At 38.4% G+C, this 24,213-nt stretch overlaps 1 protein-coding gene across 8 annotated transcripts in view; it reads left to right on the top strand.

The window, feature by feature from the left end:
• The window catches only part of BBS9 (Bardet-Biedl syndrome 9), a 458,930-nt gene extending 435,476 nt beyond the window's left edge, over positions 1–23,454 (top strand). For 6 of the 8 annotated variants that reach the window (XM_058724629.1, XM_058724625.1, XM_058724627.1 and 3 more), the window contains 2 exons: positions 22,702–22,815; positions 23,025–23,454. In XM_058724629.1, the coding sequence (XP_058580612.1) occupies positions 22,702–22,815; positions 23,025–23,056 (146 nt within the window). In that variant the 3' untranslated portion in view covers positions 23,057–23,454. The remainder of the gene's footprint in view (positions 1–22,701; positions 22,816–23,024) is intronic. The other 2 variants (XM_058724626.1, XM_058724628.1) reach the window with 1 other exon arrangement.
• Positions 23,455–24,213: the final 759 nt, after the last annotated feature.

The raw sequence follows: 24,213 nt of genomic DNA, 5'->3' as shown, positions 1-24,213 counted from the left end.
GTTGCTGGTATATTCCTGATGAAGAACATTCTTTTGTGCAACCAGCCCTCAAAATGGGAACACCATAAATGCAGCAAAAAGTTTTATTTAATTGTCATCTGGTTTTAACTAATTCATTTATGATAATAAAAATAATAGTTGCTAACATTGGTGACCATTTTTGTATGCCTAGCCTATCCTTATGTAGTTGTCTCATTTGATCTTTTCAAAAATCCATGAGATAGGTTCTGTGGTTCCCCCACTGTATAGATGCCAAAACAGAGGCTTCCATTGTTTAGATGCCATACCAAAGACCTATAGCTGTGGAGCTCAAGCTGAAGGCCTGCAAGTCTAACTCCAAAGCTGTGCTCTTATTAGTACATCAATGGTTTTCTGTTTTGAAGCTCAATTCATCCAGGCGGTGTGGTCAATTGATGATAGGTTTACCAGATGATCCCTTGGGAACAGAAAGTTAATCATGGGACATTGCCTAGCAGAGAGAGTGGAAGAAATTGACAATTTTAAAATGTGTATATTTGGCATCCACAAAATACAGTGGTGGGCACTTTAGAAGTAAGTTCATGGAAGTTAGGTAGAAATGAAGTTACATAGTAATCAAGAAGTAAGATTGCTTATTTGGGTGCAGAATGATTGCTATTCATTATGTTCCCAGATGAGACTTTGTTTTTCTTTTTTAAGTGATGGATACCCATATGCTGCTTATAAGAGATCAGAGAAGACATCAAAGAATCCAACAAAAGACTGAACAAGAGAGTGTCCTGGGAGGTTGTTAAAGGATAACTTCACCAGGGGAATATTTTTTACAGATAAAACTGGCAGAGGGGGGTTATTCATTTGTCTCTCCTAGAGATAGCTGAAAGGGATATAACAAATTATTCAAGTCCAAATATATATATGGAGAGAGAGAGAGAGAGAGAGAGAGAGAGAGAGAGAGAGAGAGAGAGAGAGGGAGAGGGAGGGGATATGGATTCAGCCAGGATGCTAGGATAATTTAACTTTTATAGATTGAGGGTTTCCATGAATATCACCTAGACCCATAATTCAGTAACTAAGAGGGTTAGAGGTTTGTTTCATCCCCTCTGTAGTATAAACCATATTGTTTGGGACAGAACCTTTGAAAAAAGTAAAGATTGTTTTTTAACACTGGTGAGTAACCATGCCAAATTGTTTCATACAACGAACCATTGGCCACAGCCTTCAGTGAAAATGTTTTATTTACCACTTACTGAACGTTGTGTATGTGAGAAAGACCATTTCTTCAGTTCTACAATGATCATTTGGTGTCAAGACGTTTTGTACTCAATTTGGGGGGAAAGACTACATATAAAGCACATTAGTCTCAAAAATAAGTAGTGTTTCTGGTAGAATTAAATGATACTAGAGTAAGTTCTTCTCACTGGCAGAGTAGAAAATCACTTTATGTCCTGAGTCTTTAATTTATTTCTATAAACATCATGCCCAGCACATTAAGCCCATTTTCTTATACATAAAAAGCTACTTTACCTCAGCCTTGCCTTGTTTCTATAAAAACAGAGGTTTGTTTTATGGCCTGTCTAACTGTATCTCTACTTGACAAATAGACATCACATAAAGAACCAATTGTTGTAACTTAGTCGGAGACTTTGGCTAAATCTACTTACCTGAACAGCCCTTGGTAGTAACAAACAGGGCCCAGCTGATAGATGACTGGTTTTGTTTTCATGAAAGTTAGGAGAAGTATTACCTGCCAAGAGGGTTTATCTGGGAGTTTTGGGGCAAAAGCCTTATTGGTTCCAGAATGATGATAGTCCCTAACATTTATATGACATTCTAACTTTTCCAAAGTCATTTAAATGATCTCATTCTACCCTTACAGTGTTTTTAGAAAATAAAGGCCATAATATACATAGCATATACTATTTCAGTTTCTTTTTCACTCACATGAATTTAAATGTACACACACGCACATGCACAATTTTCAGAAATATTCACTATCAGCTTCTTAACAGATTAATGTACTCTTATTTTTTCCTTTCCTTCTCTCTGTCTTTTTTGATATTCTCTGGACAGTTTTTCTTCCAATTGTTTTTCACAGGGTCAAACATCATTGAGCCTTCCAGAGAGCCTTTGCTGAACATGGTGATTATTTGTTTTTTTCCTTTCTTTTGCATAAGATTTGATATCAAATTGTGACTTGTGTTTTTTTCTCTTTGGTTCTCCCACCCATCCTCAACCCCATTCTACCTTGCCAAATATTGACCCAAAGTCCTTGAGTCAAGTACAGTCAGAGTCAGGGGCCAGGAAGGAAGGCCTGTCCGACATTTGAGTAAGTTTGGGGAAAACAAGTAGGAGTTTAGGCCAAGAAGAAGGGAAAGGCATTCCTATCACAAAAGCACAGAGATACAGTACAGTGGGATGAGTCCCAGGAACCTATATAGACCAGTAAGGCTGTAGTGAAAGGTGGTGCCCATTCGGGGAGGCTGGGAAGAAGCCAGTGTGAAGGCCAGACGAGGCCAGATTGTGAGAGCTTCAGCCTCTACCCTGAAAAGCTAAGTGGAGCCAATGCAGGCTTTTTAAATAAAAGAGGGATGTGGTCCCTGCCCTCTTTTCATATTTATACTTGTTTTACCTTACATATTATACCTTATTTCTACAATTGATAGATGTTTTATGAGTCCACATTTCTGGACATCTTTGTCCCTTTAGTTTCTATTTCTACTCACCTGCTGCTGCTCATTTCAAATTCAATTCAGTAAACATTTACTATGGGATGTCCTGAAGCCATCAGGAACTGATGTGGCACATTACATATTTATGTGGACTTAAAAATAATGTGAGGATTTGAGCAAGCAAATACTTTTTTAATTTAGACTTAGCACACATCCTTCCTATCTTGTGTTGCTTTGTTGAGTGGTTCCTGTTGTGATTGCTGCAGTGTGTCTGTCCTGTTGGTGGGAACTCCATTCCTCACCTATTTATGCCTGCTGCCGTAGGTTCCAGCCTCTGGGACAGAATTGCCAGACCAGGACTTAGTAATATGGTGGCCTGTACCCCCTTATTTATATTTTTAAAATTATCTTAGCTATATCCTGTTGCGTCATTATCCTGGTATCTACAGTTTGACCTACTTGTCAGTGAAAATAGAAATCTGTTTTCCTCAGACTAGCCTCATCAGTTCTGTAGAACTCAAAAGGAGCCTTCAGACCCACCAGTATGGAAATATTCCTTTTGGCTATTACATTACATGTCTTATATGAATACATTTAGCACAGGGTCTGATGTAGTAGATGCTCAGTGTTGACTTCTTATTCTCCCTGTCTCCTCCCTTTTGTTTTTGTTTTTGTTTTGGTCTTTTGATTGATATTGTGGGATCAGCCCACATATGATATATAGGTAGATAGGTAGGTAGGGAGACAGGCAGATAGATCCATCCATCCATCCATCCATCCATCCATCCATCCATCCACTCACCCACCCACCGTTGGTCCTTGACTCCTTCTCTATATAGAGTTCTCCCCTTTGATCCTTGGTATTCAGTTTCTCTAATTTTCTTGTTCATATACTTTGTTTTAACTTATTTATTGGGTAAACATATACTGAAAGCCATTGTTGTTCCAGTGATTGTGCCTAATTGTGGGATATACAAACCAGAGTAAAATAAAGAGTCTGGTGCAGGAGATGCACAAATGAAGATACTAAATCATGTGTGAAGTGCTCTCATAGGGATTTTTATAGGAAATATATAGGGGGTTTGAGAGCAAGGGTCTGACTCTAGGCTTGGGGCAGGAGGAAATTTTACAGATGAGGTGGTTGGCCTGTAAAGGCCAGAAGGTAAGAATGTGGACCTACAGCCACATTTTTGGTTGGATTTGTATCATAGCACCACCTAAATAGCTGTGTGACCTTGGGTTAGTGATTTAACCCATATATACCTCAGTTTTCTTCTCTGTATAGTGAAAATAATAAAAGCATTATCTTGTAGGGGTGTTACAGTATTAAATATTATTATATATAACAGAATAGCAATTGCTTCTTCACAGTTCTTGATAAATGTTATCTACTGTAATCATTATTATTTCTATACTTTTTATCATAGTTATTATTATTATTCTTTAAACTGATCCATGAAGAATAAGACTTTAAAGGAAATTAGAGGAGGACATTCCTGGCAGAGGACATAATTTAAAAAAGAGCAAAGGAATGTGGAAAACCAGAGCTTGTTCAAGAAAGTACCTGTAAGATCTTTCTAGAGCGAAAGGCATGTAGCAGAGAGTGTATGGGTGTTGTAACCCTGATTATTGGACACTTAGTTTTATTTTTTAACTATTATAAGTACTGCTGTTTCCAACATCTACATGAAGATATTATACCCATTTTTGATTATTGCCAAGAGTAAGGGCCTAGAATTGAAGAACCTGCTTCTGCTTCTGACTTGCTTTCCAGGAATTTCTTCTTGATTTATAAGTTTACCAGTGATGGGGCACCTGTGTGACTCAGTTGGTCAAGTATCTGACTTCAGCTTAGGTCATGATCTTGCAGTTCATGAGTTTAAGCCCCTCACTGGGCTCTCTGCTGTCAGCGCAGAGCCAGTTTTGTATCCTCTGTTTCCCTTTCTCTCTGCCCCTCCTTTCCTCTTTCAAAAATAAACAAACATTATAATTCTTTTTTTTTTATCTTTGTTGTTATCAAAGTGGAAACAGGAATTTTAATTGTGCATCTGTGGTTATTAAGGTTGCATTAAAAATATTTGTAGCCATTTTTTGGTAACTTTGTAATAATTTGCATTAGTCCTATTTTTCCTTTTTATATTTTTCCTTCTGAGTTACTTTTTCATGCTTTCCCATGTTTCTGTCAATCAGAATTTCACTTTTATTATTGATTGAAGAGTACTGTGTATCAAAAAATTTTGTAATGTTAATTTGTTATTTTTAAAATATAATTTATTGTCAAATTCGCTAACATACAGTGTGTAAAGTGTGCTCTTGGTTTTTGGGGTAGATTCCCGAGGTTCATTGCTTACATACAACACCCAGAGCTCATCCCAACAAGTGCCCTCCTCAATGCCCATCACCCATTTTCCCTTCTTCCCCTACCACCCCCCCCATCAACCCTCAGTTTATAATATATGTCACAAATATTTTTTTCTGAGGTTTTATTTTTGTTTTAAATTTTTCTTAATTTGTTTGGATTTTTTGTTTGTAACATGACTTCCCTTTCGATAGTCAAGTCTATTCATTTATTTCTATATTGATTCTAAATATTTGCTTTTTCTTACTTCTTACATTTTTACCGTAAGCTATTTTAATCATCTGAATTTTATTTGGTTTATCTAGCTTTCATTATTCCCACTATTTTACCCAAAATTCCAGCACAATTTATTGGATAATAGATCATTTGCCACTAATTTGAAATACACTTGTAAAATATAAATCTCTTTATATAAATGGGACTATCTCAGGTGCTATTCCATTTTCCTCTCCATCTATTCTGACTTTGAAAGCAATACTGTTGTAATTGTCATAACTGTATAATAGCATTTAAAGTTGGTGAGACAAAGTGCCCATCATTGTTTTTTCACTATTCCTGGTTCTTCTCAACCATTTATTCTTTGTTATGAACTTTAGCATTATACTGTTATGTTAAAACATTCTTTTGAGATTTAGAGTGGAATTGCATTACAATTTGAAGTCAATTTGTGGAAAATTGACATCTTTTTATATTGAATCTTATTGTATTTTCCTTTGTGTAATCAAATGTTTTATGTTTGTCCATAAACATTTAGTTCTATGCCTATAGGCCTTGGCATTTCTTCTTAGCTTTTTTGTAGTTATTTTTATTATTAAAAAAAAAATTGGGGCACCTGGGTGGCTCAGTCGGTTAAGTGTCCGACTTCGGCTCAGGTCATGATCTCACGATCTGTGAGTTTGAGCCCGGCGTCAGGCTCCATGCTGACAGCTCAGAGCCTGGAGCCTGTTTCAGATTCTGTGTCTCCCTCTCTCTGACCCTCTACTGTTCATGCTCTGTCTCTATCTCAAAAATAAATAAACATTAAAAAAAATTAGTTGGTATCCTTTTGAATATACTAATTTCTCCATTACATTTCTAGGTGGATATTGTTAATGCAAAGGAAAATGATCAATGTGTGTGTGTGTGCACACATACAATCTTCTACCTATTCAGACAGATTTTATTTCATATTCTTGGAATATATATTTGGTACATATTTTAGGTATATAATATCATTAAGAAATTATGATCATTTAACTTTTTTTCTAGAACATACTTTTTTTCCTTTTTTCTTACCTTATTACATTGCCTTGAATTTCTAGAACCATGTTAAATAATGGTGGTGATAGATGGCCAAGATCCTTATCTTTACGTTGACTGTCTTTATCTTGCCTTGAATGTCTTTATCTGCTTTACTCATAAATTTGATGTTGCCTATGAATTTCAGATAGTTGTTCCTAGTTCTCTAGGTGTCTTTAAATCAGAAGTTCATGTTGAATATTATCCTCTGTTGAGATTCCTTTCTGATAAATCGGTTTGAAGAATTACATTAATCAAATAATTTTGTATTCCTGGAATAAACTTTTCTTTGTTATTGCTTTTTGTAAGGTTTATTTATTTATTTTCTGCTGTCAGCGCAGAGCCTGATGTGGAGCTTGATCTGACAAACCATGAAATCATGACCTGAGCCGAAATCAAGAGTCAGACGCTCAACTGATTGAGCCACCCAGGCACCCCAGCCCTTTTACTTTTCTTTGGAGCAAGAGATGGGGATAGGTGGGTTTTGAGGATATAAGGTACATGCCATGATCCTATTTTGCCAATCTAAGATTCGTACTCTTCAAACAATAATTCAAGATCCATTGTGTCTTTTCTTTCTGTCAGGGAGAAGCAAGATAATAGAATGGTTTAAGACTTGGATTTTGGAGTCAGCATATAACAGATTCTCTCACAATGTGTGTAACTTTGAGCAAGTCAATTTTTAGAGCCTAGGTTCATCACCTGTGAAATGAGACACTAATAACCACTGTTTTAGGTTGCTGAAAATGAGCAAACATGTATAGTACTATAGCTAGCGCACAATAAATACTCAAAATGGTACTAACATAATTATTATTCACCTATCATAAAGAAGCCCCTGATTTTGTCCCTTCATGTACCATGGTCTTCTTTTTCATATTCCTGTGCAAAAATTGCACCCAGTTTTTTCTCCTCAGAACCCACAGTTTGGAGTCTTTAGTCATCTGCATTATCTGTACTGCATGTGTCTACCTTGTACCCTTGAACTTCTTTGAAGCCCCCTCAATTTCCGTCTTATGTCTTTCTCTCTGCACCACAATGCGCTTTGCTGGAAAAATGCTCATGGCATGGGAGACCCAGGTTCTACTCCTAACAGCATCATCATTGCCTCATTGTCTGACATTGGGTCATTCAGTCTTCATAGTATTTATTATAATAACTACCAATTATTGATTGTGACTTTGGTGTTTTATATAATAATGGATTGTACTGTGAGCTGGCCATCCTCGTTCCCTCTGCCCTTTGCACACCCTTTGCTTTCCTCCATCTCTGCCTCCCTTCCTTTCTTCCCCTGTGGCATTCCCCGTGAGCTGCTTCTCCCAGCAAGGTCTTGCTCTGGATCTCCCTTTTTTCAGCCAGAGAGACCTCTCCTCTCCCTGATGTTTTCTTGCCTCACCACCTCTTTCAACCTATCTCTTTTATATTTGACACCATTTAAAAATTGTTTCCATAGTTAGTTGTAGGCAGACAACTTCACATTTCCCCTCTGTTTATAAAGGTGTGGTTTGAAAAAGGGCAGCGCGGGATGCATAGAAGGTAAGAAAGAAGAGTGTTGGGCAGGGCTGCTGTGTTCCATCTTCAAAGGCAGGAGAGCTGGGGTTAGTCCAAGTTGTTTTACAATTGGAAGAGACTCATAGTACCATAGCTTGGACGAAACCTGGCTTTTTATTGCCAAAAAAAGTGTAAAATGGAAATGGAGGTAAATGTGAATAATTCACAGTAATGTTTAAACTTTAAGGGTATTTCACCTTCTCTGGAATTAGAGATTTATGCTAGTGAAGAGTTAGGGAGGAATTTGAAATGTTTATGTTACCGGAGTGTAAAAAACATTGTCCAATTATTTATCTAATCTTTCATTGGGCTTGCTTTTAAAAGCACATTTAGATTTGAAGTAGCCTGAGAAAAATAAACTGTTCCAGGCTATAACTTGATCCCCCAGTAGAAATAAGATGGATCCTTTTTCATTTGGTTTGAGACGTTTCTCAAGCAGACAGAAGTCTTTGTACCTTCCTTTGCAGTTCTTTCATCCACAAATGACTATTATCAAGAACTAGAATTACAAGTGCCCCAGTGCTTCTTTTTAACTTTAGCTCCCATGCAAATTACTACTGTGATCTCACTTCTTTTCTGGGCTGGACATTTTGTTGTTGCATCTACTTAGTAGGTCTCACAGATTCTCCATGTATTATCTCATCCATTAAGGTTCACTTCTTAAAGATAAGTATCAACTAACGTAAGGAACTTTTTGAGAATCCACTTCTGGTTCACAGAGCAATGTGGTGTGCTGGAGAGTAGGCATAAGAGTTTCTATACTACATTCTGCTGTAATTACTTTCTAGCTGCCCCGTGGCAAAGGTAAATAATATTATGTAAAAAATCGAATGAATTTTGGTTTCCATCACTTCCTCCTAACCAGGAAAATTAAGTAACTAATTAAAAAACAACAACAACTAATAATGGTGCGTCTGGAATTAGAACTCAGACAGTCTGGCATAAGATGTTATGCTCTTGAAGTAACTTGAGAATTTTAAGAGCAAGACGTTAGCCAGAGAGACTTCATTTCATATGATATGAGGATATGCTAGAGTGGATGGGTGAAGTTGTTTGGGAAACACGATAGAATACATGACCCAACTGGGCATTTCCCCACAGTGACTAGCCTGTACATTCATGGGCTGTCACCAGCTGCAATCCTGGAATCATGTGGTAGAACATTCTTCAAAGATAACTTTTTAAAGCACTGTTTCCTATGTGTTCCCTCAAGTTTCATGAATTTCTTTTTGAATCTCTGTCTACATTATAGTGTATATATTCGGTACCTACTCTTTGCATAAGAGAAAAATAATTACCTCCTTCTCCCTATGTGTTTATTTTCCCATGGGAAGCTTATTTGTTTTTACCTTGCAGGCTAGAAAATCATCTAGAAACTGAAATAGAAAGGACTGCATGTATGAATGTAATACTTTGCTGTTTTTTTAAGGATCTTAAAATTTCTATATCTTTAGAGATGAGGGATGAACTAAATGACTCTTTGTTAAGCACTATTTCGTAGAGCACTGGTGAACAGTTGCCACTGAATCCTTCATTAATAATCCCTTCCTTTTCCAGAAAGACTTGCCAACACCTATAAAGTATTCACTAGGAGAATTAAAGTCATATAAAAATAATTGCTGTTTGCTTCCTTCAAGGCATACATTTAAATACGTTGCTTTATTCCTTCGCTCCTTGGCTGCCTCCTATGTTTAGTAACACTAGGTCAGCAGACTTCCTCTTTTAAGGTTCATCTGCTGGCCATTTCAATTTCCCATGAGAAAGCAAACCTACCACTCTTTTACCCTTTTATCTTAATGTTTCATCCATTTATGTCATATTATCTTGTGGGTTTGCGTTTCTCAGTAATAATGGCACTGCTGGTAAATAGAAAACAATGAATGTGATTATGCACCCCTGATGATAATGACGGTGATGATGATGATGATCATGTCATCATGTGAGCCTTTTTAAAAAAATTCCTTGTGATCTCAGAAGAGTAGTTATCTATGACAGTAACTTAATCAGTGATGTTATCTTTTTAAAATTGTTTTAAAATTTTACTTATTCATTATATTTTATTTCAATTCCAGTGTAGTTAACATACAGTGTTATATTAATTTATTTCATCTTAAAAGTAATGCATGCACTGTTTTCAAGTGAACTATTTTAATGCCATGTTGACAGTTTTGGTATTGGCCACTGGGTCCAGCTGGAAGCATTCCACCATTGGTCTGCTTACCCTATCTTCAGTTTTCACTTGAGCGTTTTTTAGATTGTCAAATAAAAATTTGTGCTGTCCTCATGGCTTGCAGTTTCATGTGTAATGGGCTGTAACTGTAATGACTAATGTATGTTTGGGGTTAATCATGAAAATAATAGCTAACATTTATTTATTGGGAGCTTACCGTTTGCCAGGCTTTGTGATAACTCTATTACGGACATTAACTAGCTTAATCTTTTTCTCTCATAAGGTAAATGCTATATTTTCTGCTTTTCTGGGAAAAGGAAACTAAGGCCCAGACTTATGTAACTTTGTTCAAGATACACTGATATTTGCCTTGCCACTCCCCTTTTCAGGATGCCCCTCTCTGCAATCAGTGGGCTAACTTACCATCCTGTGTACATTTCCCTTTACTGCAAGAAATGACATTATTTAATGGACAATTACAGAAATATATCACTAGACAATAAAGTTGCTTTGGAATGAGTCCTGAGGGTTTATTCAGGTTCCTCATTGTATGTGAAGAATATGATGAAACAGGCACTCTCCAGAGCCATTGGGCTCTTTTCTCTTTTCTCTGTTTGTAGCTGGAGTGACCCAACTGAACTCTTCATTTCATAATCACCACCTAGACTCTGTAATTATTAAAAACAACACAATTTGGTCAGGATTATGGCTTTTAATTGGGTTGTGGAAAGAAACTTAAGTTGAAGAAATGTTGCCAGGGTCATTGGGGGAATTAACAGCCACTTGATGCAAGAGGGAAGCTGTGAAGAACACTGGCTCTCTTATTATGTGGTGTCCAGGCAGAGTAAAGTTATGCTCTTACTATTTCATTTCATTTTTTAAAAGAAATTATTATTGCAGAACTATTGGCTTCCTTTCTTTCTCAACTGTGGCTATAATGTTTTATTTGTGCGTGTGTACTTTTGAGAGAGAGTTAGTCTCTGAAGTGGGAGTTAGGAGAGGAAAGTATTTGAAATGGAAATGTCTTAAAATCATGTCTCTTTCCAGTTGTACATTGGATTTCCTTAGGGTTTAGAAACAAAATGGAAATTAAAAACCACAATCACCTTTTTGAACAAGAAAATACTGTACTTATCAGTATAGAAAAGATCTAGTTGAAAGACAATAGATCTTGTATTTCATTGCAGAGTGCTCCAGACATTGATCAACTGGCAAGGAAAAACAAATATTAACTTTCTCTTCTTCCCCACCTTCTCACAATGGCTGGGTAATACTTTTGTATTCCTGTTTGGAGGATTTAATAGCCTTGTTAACATGTGGGAAAACATTATGATTGGATACTTTAACAAAATAGTGGGTAGGTTTTTTTCATTTTTTTTTAAGGTTCATGTTTATGTTCTTACTGGGTGTGTGTCTTTCCAAGTGCTCCAGGTTAAGAACTAAATGTGTTAGAAAAACAGATGTAATGCAAATAAATAGGAAGAGTTCTCATTTCCTTCAGCTCTGAGTTCCTGAGCAGTAATTTTATGGTATCTTCTTTCCATATCAGAAGTTGTGCTGACCCCAGATTCTTTCTCCTGAGTTGTGTCACAACTGATTAATGATCTATAGGGCCAGACAACAATTCACCTACATATGGTAGGGGGTCATAATGCATGTGTGTAGTGTAAAGATCACTCTTGCCAACAATTAATTGGGGAATTCACTTTATGAAACCCTGTTTACAGACTGACATCTGGAGAAATTCTTAACCTGGATTCATTCCAATCTGTAGGATTTATGGACTGTGCTTGGTTTTTTGTAAATAAGACTTTTTCTGCTTGGTACATTCTGTTTACATAATTATCAATGGATGAAAACGGCTATGGTCCTGTGTTTCTTAATTCTCTGTACCAAGTGGACCTAAATTATAAATGGTGGTCCAGCTAAAAGAATACTTGGGCACCTATCATTATTCAAGTTGTGGAAACATCTTAATGCCAGGAGCACCCTGCTCTCTTAAGTCCAGACTCTCTGACTGGAGCCCTTATGCCCCAAGGGACTTAGTATTTAGCCTTTATGGGGATTTTAAAACTTGTTGAGACACATGCTAGACCTCTTAAAATATATTAGACTCTCTTTTATTCACACTCTTGGTCTCTGCTCTGAGGTGTGAAATGGAAATATTTTCAAACATAGGTACATGCATAGTCTTGAACACATTTCAAGTTCTCACTGTGTGTGGGGGGATCAAAGCTTATTATTAAACAGCAGAATTGGATTCCCAAACATTCCATAGGTCGCCATGTCAGACACACATTACAATGACCTTCACCTGCCTCTCTTGGGTAGCCATTATTTCTGTTGCTGGTGGATGAGCTACTGCCGACATGGTCAGCATGGCATCTGCAAATACTGGGAGAAAAAATATTGTAGAATGGGTGAAACAGATCATAGGAAAACAAATACTGTATGTTGGAACTGGACACCTAGGACTAAATAGAAGGGCATTTTCTTCTTCTGCTTTGCTCAATTTTTAAACTATAAAATTGGACCAGGTTAAGGGTTGGGTGCTTCCACATTACAACAAAGTAAAGGGCAGAGAAGTGCAGAATGGGAGGGTGGAGATGAGAAAGATATGGACTTATGTCCTCCAGTTCCTCCTTTATTTGTAGCAGCATCATCATATGATATCAACCTGATTTATCGTGCTCAGCAGTACAGTACATTCTTTCTTTCCAAGATGTATTTTGATGAGGTGTGTGCCTGTTAATAATCATATATATATGTATATATATGTGTGTGTATATATATACATATGTGTATATACATATACACATATGAAATACATATACACATATGAATATATGTGTATATACACATATGAATATGCTTTGTTTTTCTGGAACACATTTGTTCAGTGAGCACCTTTCTAAACCCAGAATGGCTCTTAAGCACAGAACAGAGTTACACACATACACACACACACACACAATTTCCAACCAGCATCACCTTACCAATTTTGATGTACTCTTAAGGAAAGGTTAAGTCCAAGTATGGGGCAGACCAGACACTTTGATCTGAAGTTCAATTTGGAAGAGGAGAGGTCAGTGGAGGATTGATCAGGGGAAGTGTAGCCCCACTTTTCCATTAGAGCTTTTTGCTTTTTATCTCCACCATAGCCCTTATGTAAGTCCGTAATCTGTGTTTTATCCATGACTCTTCCTAGCTATACACCTCTTGTTTTTCATTACATTTTCTTAACTGCAATGTATTTTTTATGCTCAAATAGTTGATCATCTACATCTTCAATAAGATACCCCAAATATCTTACATAGGAATGTGTACACAGAATCATAGACTATGTTGGTGATTCATCCTTTCCCGTCCCCTTTCCTTTTCATCCTCTGTCTCCGTTTCTTCTACCTGCTGCCTTCCTTCCACTGGCAAACTTTGCCTAAAAGTTTCTAAATACTCAGCTAAAATCACTATACAAACACACAGTAGGATACTTGGCTTTCTAAGCTTACATTGTCCTTAGGTTAGAAAAAAATATATTTAAAAACAGTTAGGGGGTGCCTGGGTAGCTCAGTTGGTTTAGCGTCTGACTCTTGATCTCACCTCAGTTCTTGATCTCAGGGTGGTGAGTTCATGCCCCACAATCGGATCTGTGCTGGGTGTGAAACCTACTTAAAAATAAACAGACAAATAAAAATAAAAATAAAAACAGTTAGGAATGAACGCACTAAAGGAGAATTATCAGGAAAACTCCTATACATGTCTATATGCCTGTGTGCTTGTATGTGTTCACACACACACACGCTCACACACACACACACACACACACGTAAATAGATAAAGAGATGAGGGGGGGATAAGGAATAAAACATTTCCCAATGGCTATATTTGTAGAGAAATTTTAAACTACTCATAGTCTCTTTGGGAAACACCTCATATTTAAAGTAGTGAAATATTCTTTTCAAAGCACCCATTCCCCACACTTCACATGAATTATAAACCTTTGAAATGAAATCTGAATGTTAGCCTCAAAAAACACTCTATCCACCAACTAAATCTTGATTAAATGAAAAATATCACTTGTGTATATTTGAGGTTTCTGCTGTTTTTAATTCTAAGTAGCAGTTCAGGCCACATAAACAGACAATTCTTTGGCTGGCAAGTCAGAGCAGCATCTGGGGTCGTTTGTGATTCTCAGTGTCACCTTGTTTGATTTCTCTTTCATATATGAAGAAAAAAGAAGAAAAGATTTTTTTCCTCCCTGAAGGAATGGAACATTCTCACCCATACACCTAATTGACTGCAAAGGTCACTGTAGCAAGAAAATAAATCAGCAAAGTCCTAAAATATACCCAAAGAACAGCTTGCCAACCTGCTGGATTTTCTGTATCATTGAAAGGAAGTACTAGTTAGGACTGCCAACACACAAACAAATCCATTGAGATCTTTCTGGAAAAGGAGGTGTTCTTGAGAAAGCTCTAGTGGTGTAGGAAGCAGGGGAATCAGAACTCGCTCTGGGACATTCGGGGCATGAACTACAATCTCTGAGCCTCTGTTTTGATATCTATTAAATGAAGGCGGTTAACTGAAAGCTCAAGTTCTTTGATTCCACAAAAGTGGTGCAGAATGTACATCTATGCCAAAAAAAAAATTCATAGAGGGCAGAGGTGATAAAGTGGACTGTGTGCTGAGCACTGTAGTAGGTGTACGTGGTCTCATGTAATCCTCCCGATAGTTCTCGTTAAGACTCTGTTTTTACACATGGAGCAACTGATATTCTGCCCTGGGTGCTGCAGCCAGATCCAGCCTGGTCCACTACTGTGAACTTCACAGTCTAGGTTAAGCCTCACGGTTGGCCTCTTTCCTCTTCAGTGGCCTCTCCATTCACTGCCTACTCAACTTTCACTTTTGATAGAAGGAAAGGTAAACACCTGGAGACAATTCTAAAATATTGGAAACCTTAAAAATTTATAAAAAGAAACCTATAAAAAATTTTCCCCAGTCTAATCATGAGAAAAATATCAGACAAATGCCAATAGAAGGGCATTCTGTGATGTATTTGACCAATCCTTCTCAAAACTGTCAAGGCCATCAAAAACAAGGGGAAATCTGAGAAACTGTCACAACCAAGAAGAGCCAAAGGAGACATGACTACTAATGTCATTTGGTGTCCTAGATGGGACCTTGAAACAGAAATAAGATACTAGGTAAAAACTAAGGAAATTTGAATAGACTGTGGACTATGGTCAACAATAATTGGTTCACTGATCATAACAACTGTACAATACTAATGCAAGTTATCACAATAGGGGTAACTGTGCAGAAGATATATGAAAATTTGCCGTACTATCTGCTAAATTTTTCTGAACATCTAAAATAATTCTGAAAAGTAGTCTATTCAAAAAATAATTTATCACTGCTCAAACCAAAAGAACACTGTAGCAGTACGGAAAATAATATGCTTTTTTTAAAAGTGTTTACTTATTTTTTTTTTAAAAAAGAGAGAGAGATCAGGGGAGGGGCAGAGAGGGAGGGACAGAGGATCCGAAGTGGGCCCTGCAGTGACAACAGCTCAAACTCATGAACCATGAGATCTCATTAACTGTTGAGATCATGACCTGAGCCCAAGTCAGGCACTCAACCCACTGCGCCACTCAGGCGCCCTGGAAAAAATATGCTTTTAAATTACTACTTCTCTTTCTCCTCCTTTTCATCCTCTTCCTCTTCATCCTCCTCCTCCTCCTTCCAGTTATTATAGTAATACTATAAGGTGATCTACCAGTGTTAAATGCCTCTGGATACTGTATGAAGAGTGGCTTTCTGTGAGCCTTGGATTAGGCCAGGGGTTGGCAAACTATTTATGGTCCATAGGCCAAATATGGCCTCCTGCCTATTTTAGTAAATCAAGTTTTATTGGAACACAACCAGGCCTCATTCATGTTTACATATTGTCTTTGGCTGCATTTACACTTCAGTGGCAAAATTGAGTAGTTGTACCAAAGATCAGATGGCCTGCAGACCTTCAAAAATATTTGCTATCTGGCCAACCCCTGGTTTAGGCTATTTGGGTTATAAGGTGGATAGTGAGGCAGGTAAGCTGGGCCACCAGGATTCACCTGGGGGTAAAATCAAATATTCAAACTCAGCTAATCAAATAGAAGGAAATATGTAAGATAGGGCATGAGTAAAATAGAGTAGTCAACTTCAGAGGTGGCCATGTGTTTAAGGTTTCTGCGTACTTTCTTTTTTGCTGCAGAGCTGTGTCTTTACCCATTCGTGCATCAGCCTGTGTGAACCTGCCCTTTCAGACTCCCACCTTTAGGGACTTTTATCTTGGCCTATTTACTCTTCTGTTAGAGTTCCTAACTTTGATCTGAAAATAAATAGTCAAAACTTAGTTGTGTTTTTCAGTGTGCCAGGCACTTATACGCCCTCATCAATTTCTCTCTAATGAAGTAGGAATGCCATAGTCTCTATTTTATACATAAGGAAACTGAGGCTCATTTAAGTGAAATAACTTGCTCCAGAGGGTTGGTTGGCTCATAAATGCTGTGCCACAGTTTGAATTGAGGGCTCAAAACATAACATTAAATCTCGTATACCATGCCGACTTTCAGTGCTAGAGCTGGCTCTCACTAGCTCGTGACAGCCAATTGTTGAATTTTTAGGAATTCTGTGAGCTCGTTGATAAATTCAGGCATTATTAAAAACTAAATTATGTAAATGTATAATCAAATACATTGTATTAAGAACAAAGGTAATATACCTCAAAACTCTTCACTAATATTTTACTGCAGTTTACTATTATCTGTGCTCTTGAGGTTGGTGTCTACAGAGTCTGTATGGTGAAAGTGCTATCTAATTGTGAGCTCCTGTGCCGCTCTGCTAAGCGCCTTACTTGTGATGTCACCTTGCTTACTTGAAATTGGCCGTGATGGGAGTATTGACACCATGGAAATGGGCAGACACTACAGATTGCTTTTCTTTCGTGACAGCTAGCTGGTTACACCTTTGTCAGCCTACCAATGCTTACCTTACATTCTGATTTTGATCTCTATGTGGTATTCTAGATGATAGTCCCATTTCTTTCTTCCTGGCCCCCTATCTTGACCTTTGAACTCTATAAGTTTTATAGTTAATGCCACAGTAGCAACCTACAGATAGGGGCCAAGGGTCTTTTTTTTTATCATTATTTTTATTTGTTTGTTTACTTTTCTGACAGCGGGTAGAAATTCCTTCGTGTTGGAAAATTCCCTTGTTGAGAAAATGTATTCCACCTGATAAGGAAGAAGTTCAACCATCTGATAATTTGCTTTTAAATTCAGGAACATGTTTGAGGATAGTTTGGACTGCCTAAAAAAAAAAAAAAACAACCTAGAATTGAATTATCTTTATAAATATAGGGTGAACTCCTATTTGGAATTTTAGGTAAGGTTTTCTACATAAATAATTTTCTGGATACATGGGGATTGCTATATGTGTTAATGTGTTATTAACTTGCAAAAAACTAAATTTTTACATATAGGTGTGGTTAACACAAATGAGCTTGCACATGATTCGCTAACAGTTCAGAGGAATAGGCAGCATGGTAAAAGTCCTCAAAAACATCCTCCTAAACATGTAATCTCCAATTTATAAACCATCTTGTTTCAAATGCTTCTATGCTGATGGTTCATAATTCATCATACATGCTTCATGTTTTAAAATTTTACCTGCAGGGGCGCCTGGGTGGCGTAGTCGGTTAAGCGTCCGACTTCAGCCAGGTCACGATCTCGCGGTCCGTGAGTTCGAGCCCCGCGTCAGGCTCTGGGCTGATGGCTCGGAGCCTGGAGCCTGTTTCCGATTCTGTGTCTCCCTCTCTCTCTGCCCCTCCCCCGTTCATGCTCTGTCTCTCTCTGTCCCAAAAATAAATAAAAAACGTTGAAAAAAAAATTAAAAAAAAAAAAAAATTTTACCTGCAGGAGTAACCTACCACTTACAACATTGCTCTCTTATGAATATGCACCCAGAACTCCAACTCCTGATCCCAGATTCTCTTAATGAAGCTCCTCTTATACAAGAGTACAGAAATAGAAGTAGATTCCCATAGTTGTGACAGCAGCAGGAATTGGGGAACCTGGACACCCTCCACTGGCAGGGAGAAAGGGACTGCCCTGGACACTGTGCATTGAGAGAACTGCCAGCCAGATATTTGAGGAAAACAGAGATACATAAGTTGTGATAAGCCCCTGTTGCCAAAATGAGTTTTCTGGCTATCTGAACTTTAGATAATTAGGAGTTTGCTGAATTATTATTTCTCTAATTCTGTATATCATATTAATTAAGGTAGATCGTAACTTGTGGCCAGAAGACTGGCATCTGCCTGCAGATGTTTTGTTACCTAAAATCTAGAGTAAGTGTTTAGAAACTTGTAGCAACTGACAGAGTACTTTTCAAAGATTGAATCTACTACTAATGGACGAGGGTTGCTTTTTTATGCATTTCGTTTTTCTAGTAATTCCTTTTATTGTTATCACATTTTAGAAAAGTACTTTAGTAGTTTGTTTAGGTTGGAGATTTTAAAAACTGGTCCTTTTGAGAAGCATGGCTGCAATGGAAAGAGCTAGACTACAGCTCATGTAGACTTGCTGTGTGACCTTTGGCAAATGATGTAATCTCTAGGTTTACATTTAATTAATTGAGACTTTCTTGCAGGCCTGACACTTAGTCTTGCAAAGCTAAGTGAGGGATGCAAAAAATGTCAAAAGTTTTATTTTATTTTCTTTCCTAGCAGGAAGGTGGGAAATTTAGTCTCAGTTATTATTGCCCACCCCACCTTCCTTGGCTCCTATCTCCATATGGGACTCAGAAAACGAGGCCACAGTACTGTCAACAGCCTCATTGCCTAACCCCACAGCAGAGGCCTGGTGCATAAGGGAGTTCTTGCTGAGTTTGGGGCTCCTGATGCCCAGCCCTCCTTGTGTCGATGACTCCATCCCTTGATACCTTGCTCCCTTGGGGTCGTCCAGCCTGGGTCTCTTTAATCTTCTGAATTACTAGAGAAAATCTTTCCCCAGAGGCACTTTCATATCTTCAGTGAGCTCAGGTCATGGAAGACCAAGGCTAGAAAAGAAAATATCTTCAGTGGACTTTTGATTTGGCCCCAGTACAAATTTCTGAAGCAGGGAAGCACAAAATGGCCTGCGGAAACTTTGTGGAAAGAGGAACAGGGGAGGGAAAGCTGAGGAAAAAACACAAATTAATATCAATACATTTATAATTATAAAATGGGGCCAATAAACCCTTCTTGATAGGGTTGTCTGAGGATTGTGTGAGCTAATGCATTGAAAATTCATAGCCAATTGCCCAGCACACACTAGGTCCATAGGACTATGATTTCCCGATCAGGAGATCCCCGGCTCTCACTTGCTTTTGCCTGTTGGCTCTTATGTGTTGCACACACCATGTGTGTTTGGATGATTTCATCCAGCTGTGATTTTTCTTTCCCTTATCCTTTGATGGGACAGGCTCTAAGCCAAGGGCACTTCATCTAGTGTCTGTGGAAACCAGGCTCCACTTCCACAGATAGGCTTCAGAGGGTCTCTGTTAGTCTGGAAGTTTTATACTTTATTTCTGTTATTTTACTGCTTACTCTTAAGTTTTTAACAAACAAATATTTTTTTTTCCTAATGAAAATCTCATCAGATATATTCATCTGTCCTTCTTAGCAGATTCAAATTCGGTAACTGCGAGGTGAGGCCTAAGATTCTGCATTTCTAAAAGGCTCCTTGGTGATATCCAGTGCTGTGGGTCCAATGATCTCACTTAAATTAGCAAGGCCAAAGTAGGCTTCTGACTTTCCGGATGTGCCTTTCATTGCCTATGAGCTCCCTCAAACTTTGCCATTTTCTATTTTTCTGGGATATCTAGTCATCAGAAGCAGCCACCCTATTCTGGCATGCTTATAATTATAAATATTTCCACTCCACAGCTATTTGATCTGTCATTCTTGACCTCTACATGCACTTCATTCTAGTTAGCCATGGATGAAAACTTACATAATTACGTAACAGGGTTATTCCTATCCTGTTTATCTCCAGTCACAGAGCCCCTATTTCTTTCACATAGATGGGCATTCTAACCTCAAAATTCTATGTTGAAGGCCAGCTTTTTAGAACTACTTCCAGTATCGATGATTTTTACAATAAATCATAGCCCGAGGCAAGGATTAAAATGATGGTTTATTTGGCAAACTCAGGGATGAGGAAAAAGGCAAGGGGATCAAGGAAATATGTGATGTAAAACAAAGGGAAGAGACCCAGCAGGTACATCTACCCTGCACAGGGAGGCACTTTTCTAGGGGTTGACAAAAGTGAAATAATAGTTTAGAGTCTACCCAGGAGAAGCAGGAGGGGAATTTTCTTCCCTCTTTTTCCCTTCTCCCGTTTCCCATTGGTCAAAATTCCAGATCCCATACCTTATTGTTTCTTCCAAGCTGGGAGGGCAGAAACTCTGGGCATATGGTTGGTCAGTATGGCTGCATGGTGGCATCTCCAAAAAGGGGGGATGGGATTCCCAGGGCAAGTGACTAGTCAGCCCTGCAGTGGGATTTGGGAGGTCTTTATCGTCTGTCTTGCCTCAATATTGAGTCAGCTAGAATAAAAGGTGGACACTAATTAATCAGTGGAGCCCTACCTCTCTCCACAAACATGGCAGATACCACTAACCGATCACTGTGCTCTTCCCATCTGTTAGCTGGGTATACTTCTTCCCCATGCCTGAAGTTTCCTTGTGTGTGAGGATAGCTACATGAGTAGAACATTCCTGGCCTCACCCTACTTCCTCCCTCCCACTGCCCCAGAGATGCCTTAACCTGATTTTTGACTTTACAATGAGAAACCAAATCATTCTTGGTCCTTTTTTCTTAAGATCAGGTTCTGTTCTGCAGGGAGCACATCCTTCTTTCTGTTCTTCCCTATCATTAGTCTTAGAGAAGTATTTCTCCCTCACCCTACATACCCTTTTTTCCCCCTCAATTGGATGAGGGGCCAAGAGGCGAAGAAGGATGGTATTTCTTGGTCTTCTTCAAGGTCCCAGCAGCTTGGGGCCTGCCCTGGCCTCACAATACTCTAAACAGCACTCCTGGCAGCCACACTCAGTGGATTGCCATGTGGGATAAAGCCTCACTGACACCTGAGACCTGCAGCCACAGTATCTCTTTGGCTAATGCTGCAACTGAGAGTCATAAAGTAAGTGGTTAGATAACATGGGCTTTAGGAGTCGTCAACTTGGGTGTGAGTTCGGTCTTACTCCTTAGGAGCTGTATGACCTTGGCAAGTTACTGCATCTCGTGAGATCTCAGTTTTCTGATGTGTAAGATGAGAATAATAGTATCTATTTCATAGTTTCTAGGAACTAAATGAGATAATATGGACAGAGTTTCTAGCACTTAGAAAGTACTTAATAATGGTAGTTATTGTTACCATGATCTACAGACTTTGGAAAGAGATTAAAAATAAGTCTGGTCCTCCTTCTGGATGGGGCCCATGCCATTTTCAGATATAGCCGGGCAAGTTCCATTGCACTGATGAAGAATTCTAACATTTCCTGCTGGGGAACCTCTGAGGTTACCTCTGATTCTTATTTTATGAATGTGGAGATGCTTTTCTTTCAAGTTTCCCTGGGCATCGGTTTCTTTTTCAGAGTTGATGCAGAGAGATGAATGGTAAGGTGTGTTCTCCTTCAGACTTGGAGAACTTCATGCCACTTCCTCTTCATTTGAAGGATGTGGTTTTCAAATCAGTGCTGAGATACCCTCTTTTTCCTTATAAACCCCCTCCTACATAAAGCCAAATTTGAGTACAGAGGCTTTGGACTCTGCGTGAGAAGCCTCAGAAAAGGAAAAAAAAATTCACACTTCATTAACAAGAAGAATGGCTTTGGAAAAAAATATGTATAGTATACAGCATGTCAGTACCTTTCCAGGAAATGATGGCAAATTAGTCAAATCAAGTTGCAGATATAGTCAAGAAATTCTCACATGAGTTTCCCCTACAAGATTTTGGTGAATAAAATCAAACGACTTATACCCAATATTTCAGAAGTGCAGTGGTGCTGGCTCATCCTCAAGTCACTGTGGAATTGCCTTGGAATTGAAAGCTTCCACAGTGCAGCTTATGGCTTTGCTGCTGAATTATGAAGTGTTTGTGTCTGTGCTGTGAAGTGCTGGGATGCAGGGATAGACTCAAATTCCAGAGAAATACCACCACAATCACCGTCTCAGAATACCAGCACCCTTCCTCTTTGCTCAAGAAAGGTTTTATTCCCTCGTGGTCAATGTGCTTTGTTTTTTATATTTCTGATGCTGTGGTATTAAAGAGAATTCCTGCTGGGGTGCCATTATATTATGATATCACATATGCAATAGGTTTTGTCCTTTCTGACTTAAAAAAAAATAAATTTAAAGGCAACACCATTGTTGCTGTTGCTAAGTGATATTGGCATAATATGTCTTTGGGGGCAATAACTCATTCCTTGTATTTTCACCAAAAAGAGAGACATTTAAGATTATTCTGTTTGGTCTGCTCCTGAAGATTATTGTCACATCATTTGTTATCTTTATGATTGGCACGTTCTTAAGCTGCGGCAAGCTGTGGTTGCCGTGTGGAGAGGCAGATTTTCCTGCATATTGCTTAAAATACTGTCTGTATTTTTCCAAGTAGGTGGCTGTACTACCATCCCAGAATCAGACTTAGAAGAAAGATCAATAGAGCAAGACTCCACTGAACTGTTTACCAACCACAAGCACCTCATTGTAGAGACACCCTTGCCTGGTAAGAAAATGGGTGGTCTTCACCAATGATATGTCAGGGACAATGGCACTCTGGTCAGTTCTTGTCATACCAGAGAGCATTTTGCAAAGCTGCTTGTTTTCCAACTTCATCCTTCGCCTCAGCACTGGTGCAGCTGAATTTGATCATTTGTATACTCCTTTCAATATTCAAACCTTTTCTCTCTCTCTTGCCCTCTTTCTTTTTTCCAGAAGTTTCACCCCTCCAAGGAGTCTCGGAATAGTTCAAGTAGAGTTGTCTGGTTGAGGGGAAGATGGCTTTCCCAAGGCTGATCCTGTGTGGACCTCAGGCCAAGCACAAATGTAGGGCTGGCCCGGTGCTTCATCCATCTCACCTGCTTGGAGATGATATGTAGACTGGGGATTGGGATTTTTTTCTTATTGTGCTAGGAGGATTTGTAATACCCAGGGCAAGTCAGTTGAAACCTAGGTGGGAAAAATATTGCTGCTTTTTGGTCATCTGTATGCTTGCAGCCATCGGATATAGTGAGAGGACATCTTTTGGGGACAGACTTTATAATGCAGAGGCCTAGATCCAAAGTAATTTGATACCCCATTCTTTTCACAGAATTCTTATATAGTAACTGTATCAAATTTAATAAAGCATCTCATTGTCCAACAATATCTTGGATTTGATTTATAACTAGAGGGTTATATAGATGGTTTCTCCACGTTATTTCTGCAAAGGAAAGAAACGGAAAGGAACTGAAAACTTTCTTACTCCACGCCCGGTAAGACTCAAATATGATTGTTTTATATATAAAGTAAACTACAGAATTTTTATATGATTTATTTATTATGCTAAAAATGGAAGAAAGTAAGTTTTTAGGATTGTATGAAAATTTTCAAATATTTTATAGGAATGCAGTACATTAACATCCTCTTTTCATTACCCCATGGTGGCACCTTTTAGAAATTCAGGTTATAGGGGTGCCTGAGTGCCTCAGTTGGTTGAGAGGCCGACTTCAGCTCAGGTCATAATCTCATGATTTGTGAGTTGGAGCCCCGTGTTGGGCTCTGTGCTGTCAGCTGGGAGCCTGGAGCCTGCTTCAGGTTCTGTGTCTCCCTCTCTGCCCTTCCCCTACTTGCCCTCTGTCTCTCTCAAAAAACAAAAAATTAAAAAAAAATTTAAAAAAATTCAGGTTGTAAAAAAATTCACTCATTACAATATGCAAGAAATAAGAGATTTTGCCAATTTCCAGTTAAAATTACAGTTGCAAGACTGATTTATGTAAACCAAAATATGTGCCAGTTTTGGAATGCCTCTCTGTCAGTATAAAGGGGGAATACAGTTCATGGTTTTTCTATAAGTGAAATGTCAAAAAATTGAAGAGGATGTATTATTTATTATTTCTAGCGTTCTTTTTTAGGAGATGCAGCA

Source organism: Neofelis nebulosa, chromosome 4 (assembly GCF_028018385.1).
Source record: "Neofelis nebulosa isolate mNeoNeb1 chromosome 4, mNeoNeb1.pri, whole genome shotgun sequence".
Lineage (NCBI taxonomy): Eukaryota > Metazoa > Chordata > Mammalia > Carnivora > Felidae > Neofelis > Neofelis nebulosa.
The sequence above is the reverse complement of the archived record's forward strand: the minus strand, read 5'-3'. Positions and strand labels throughout refer to the sequence as shown.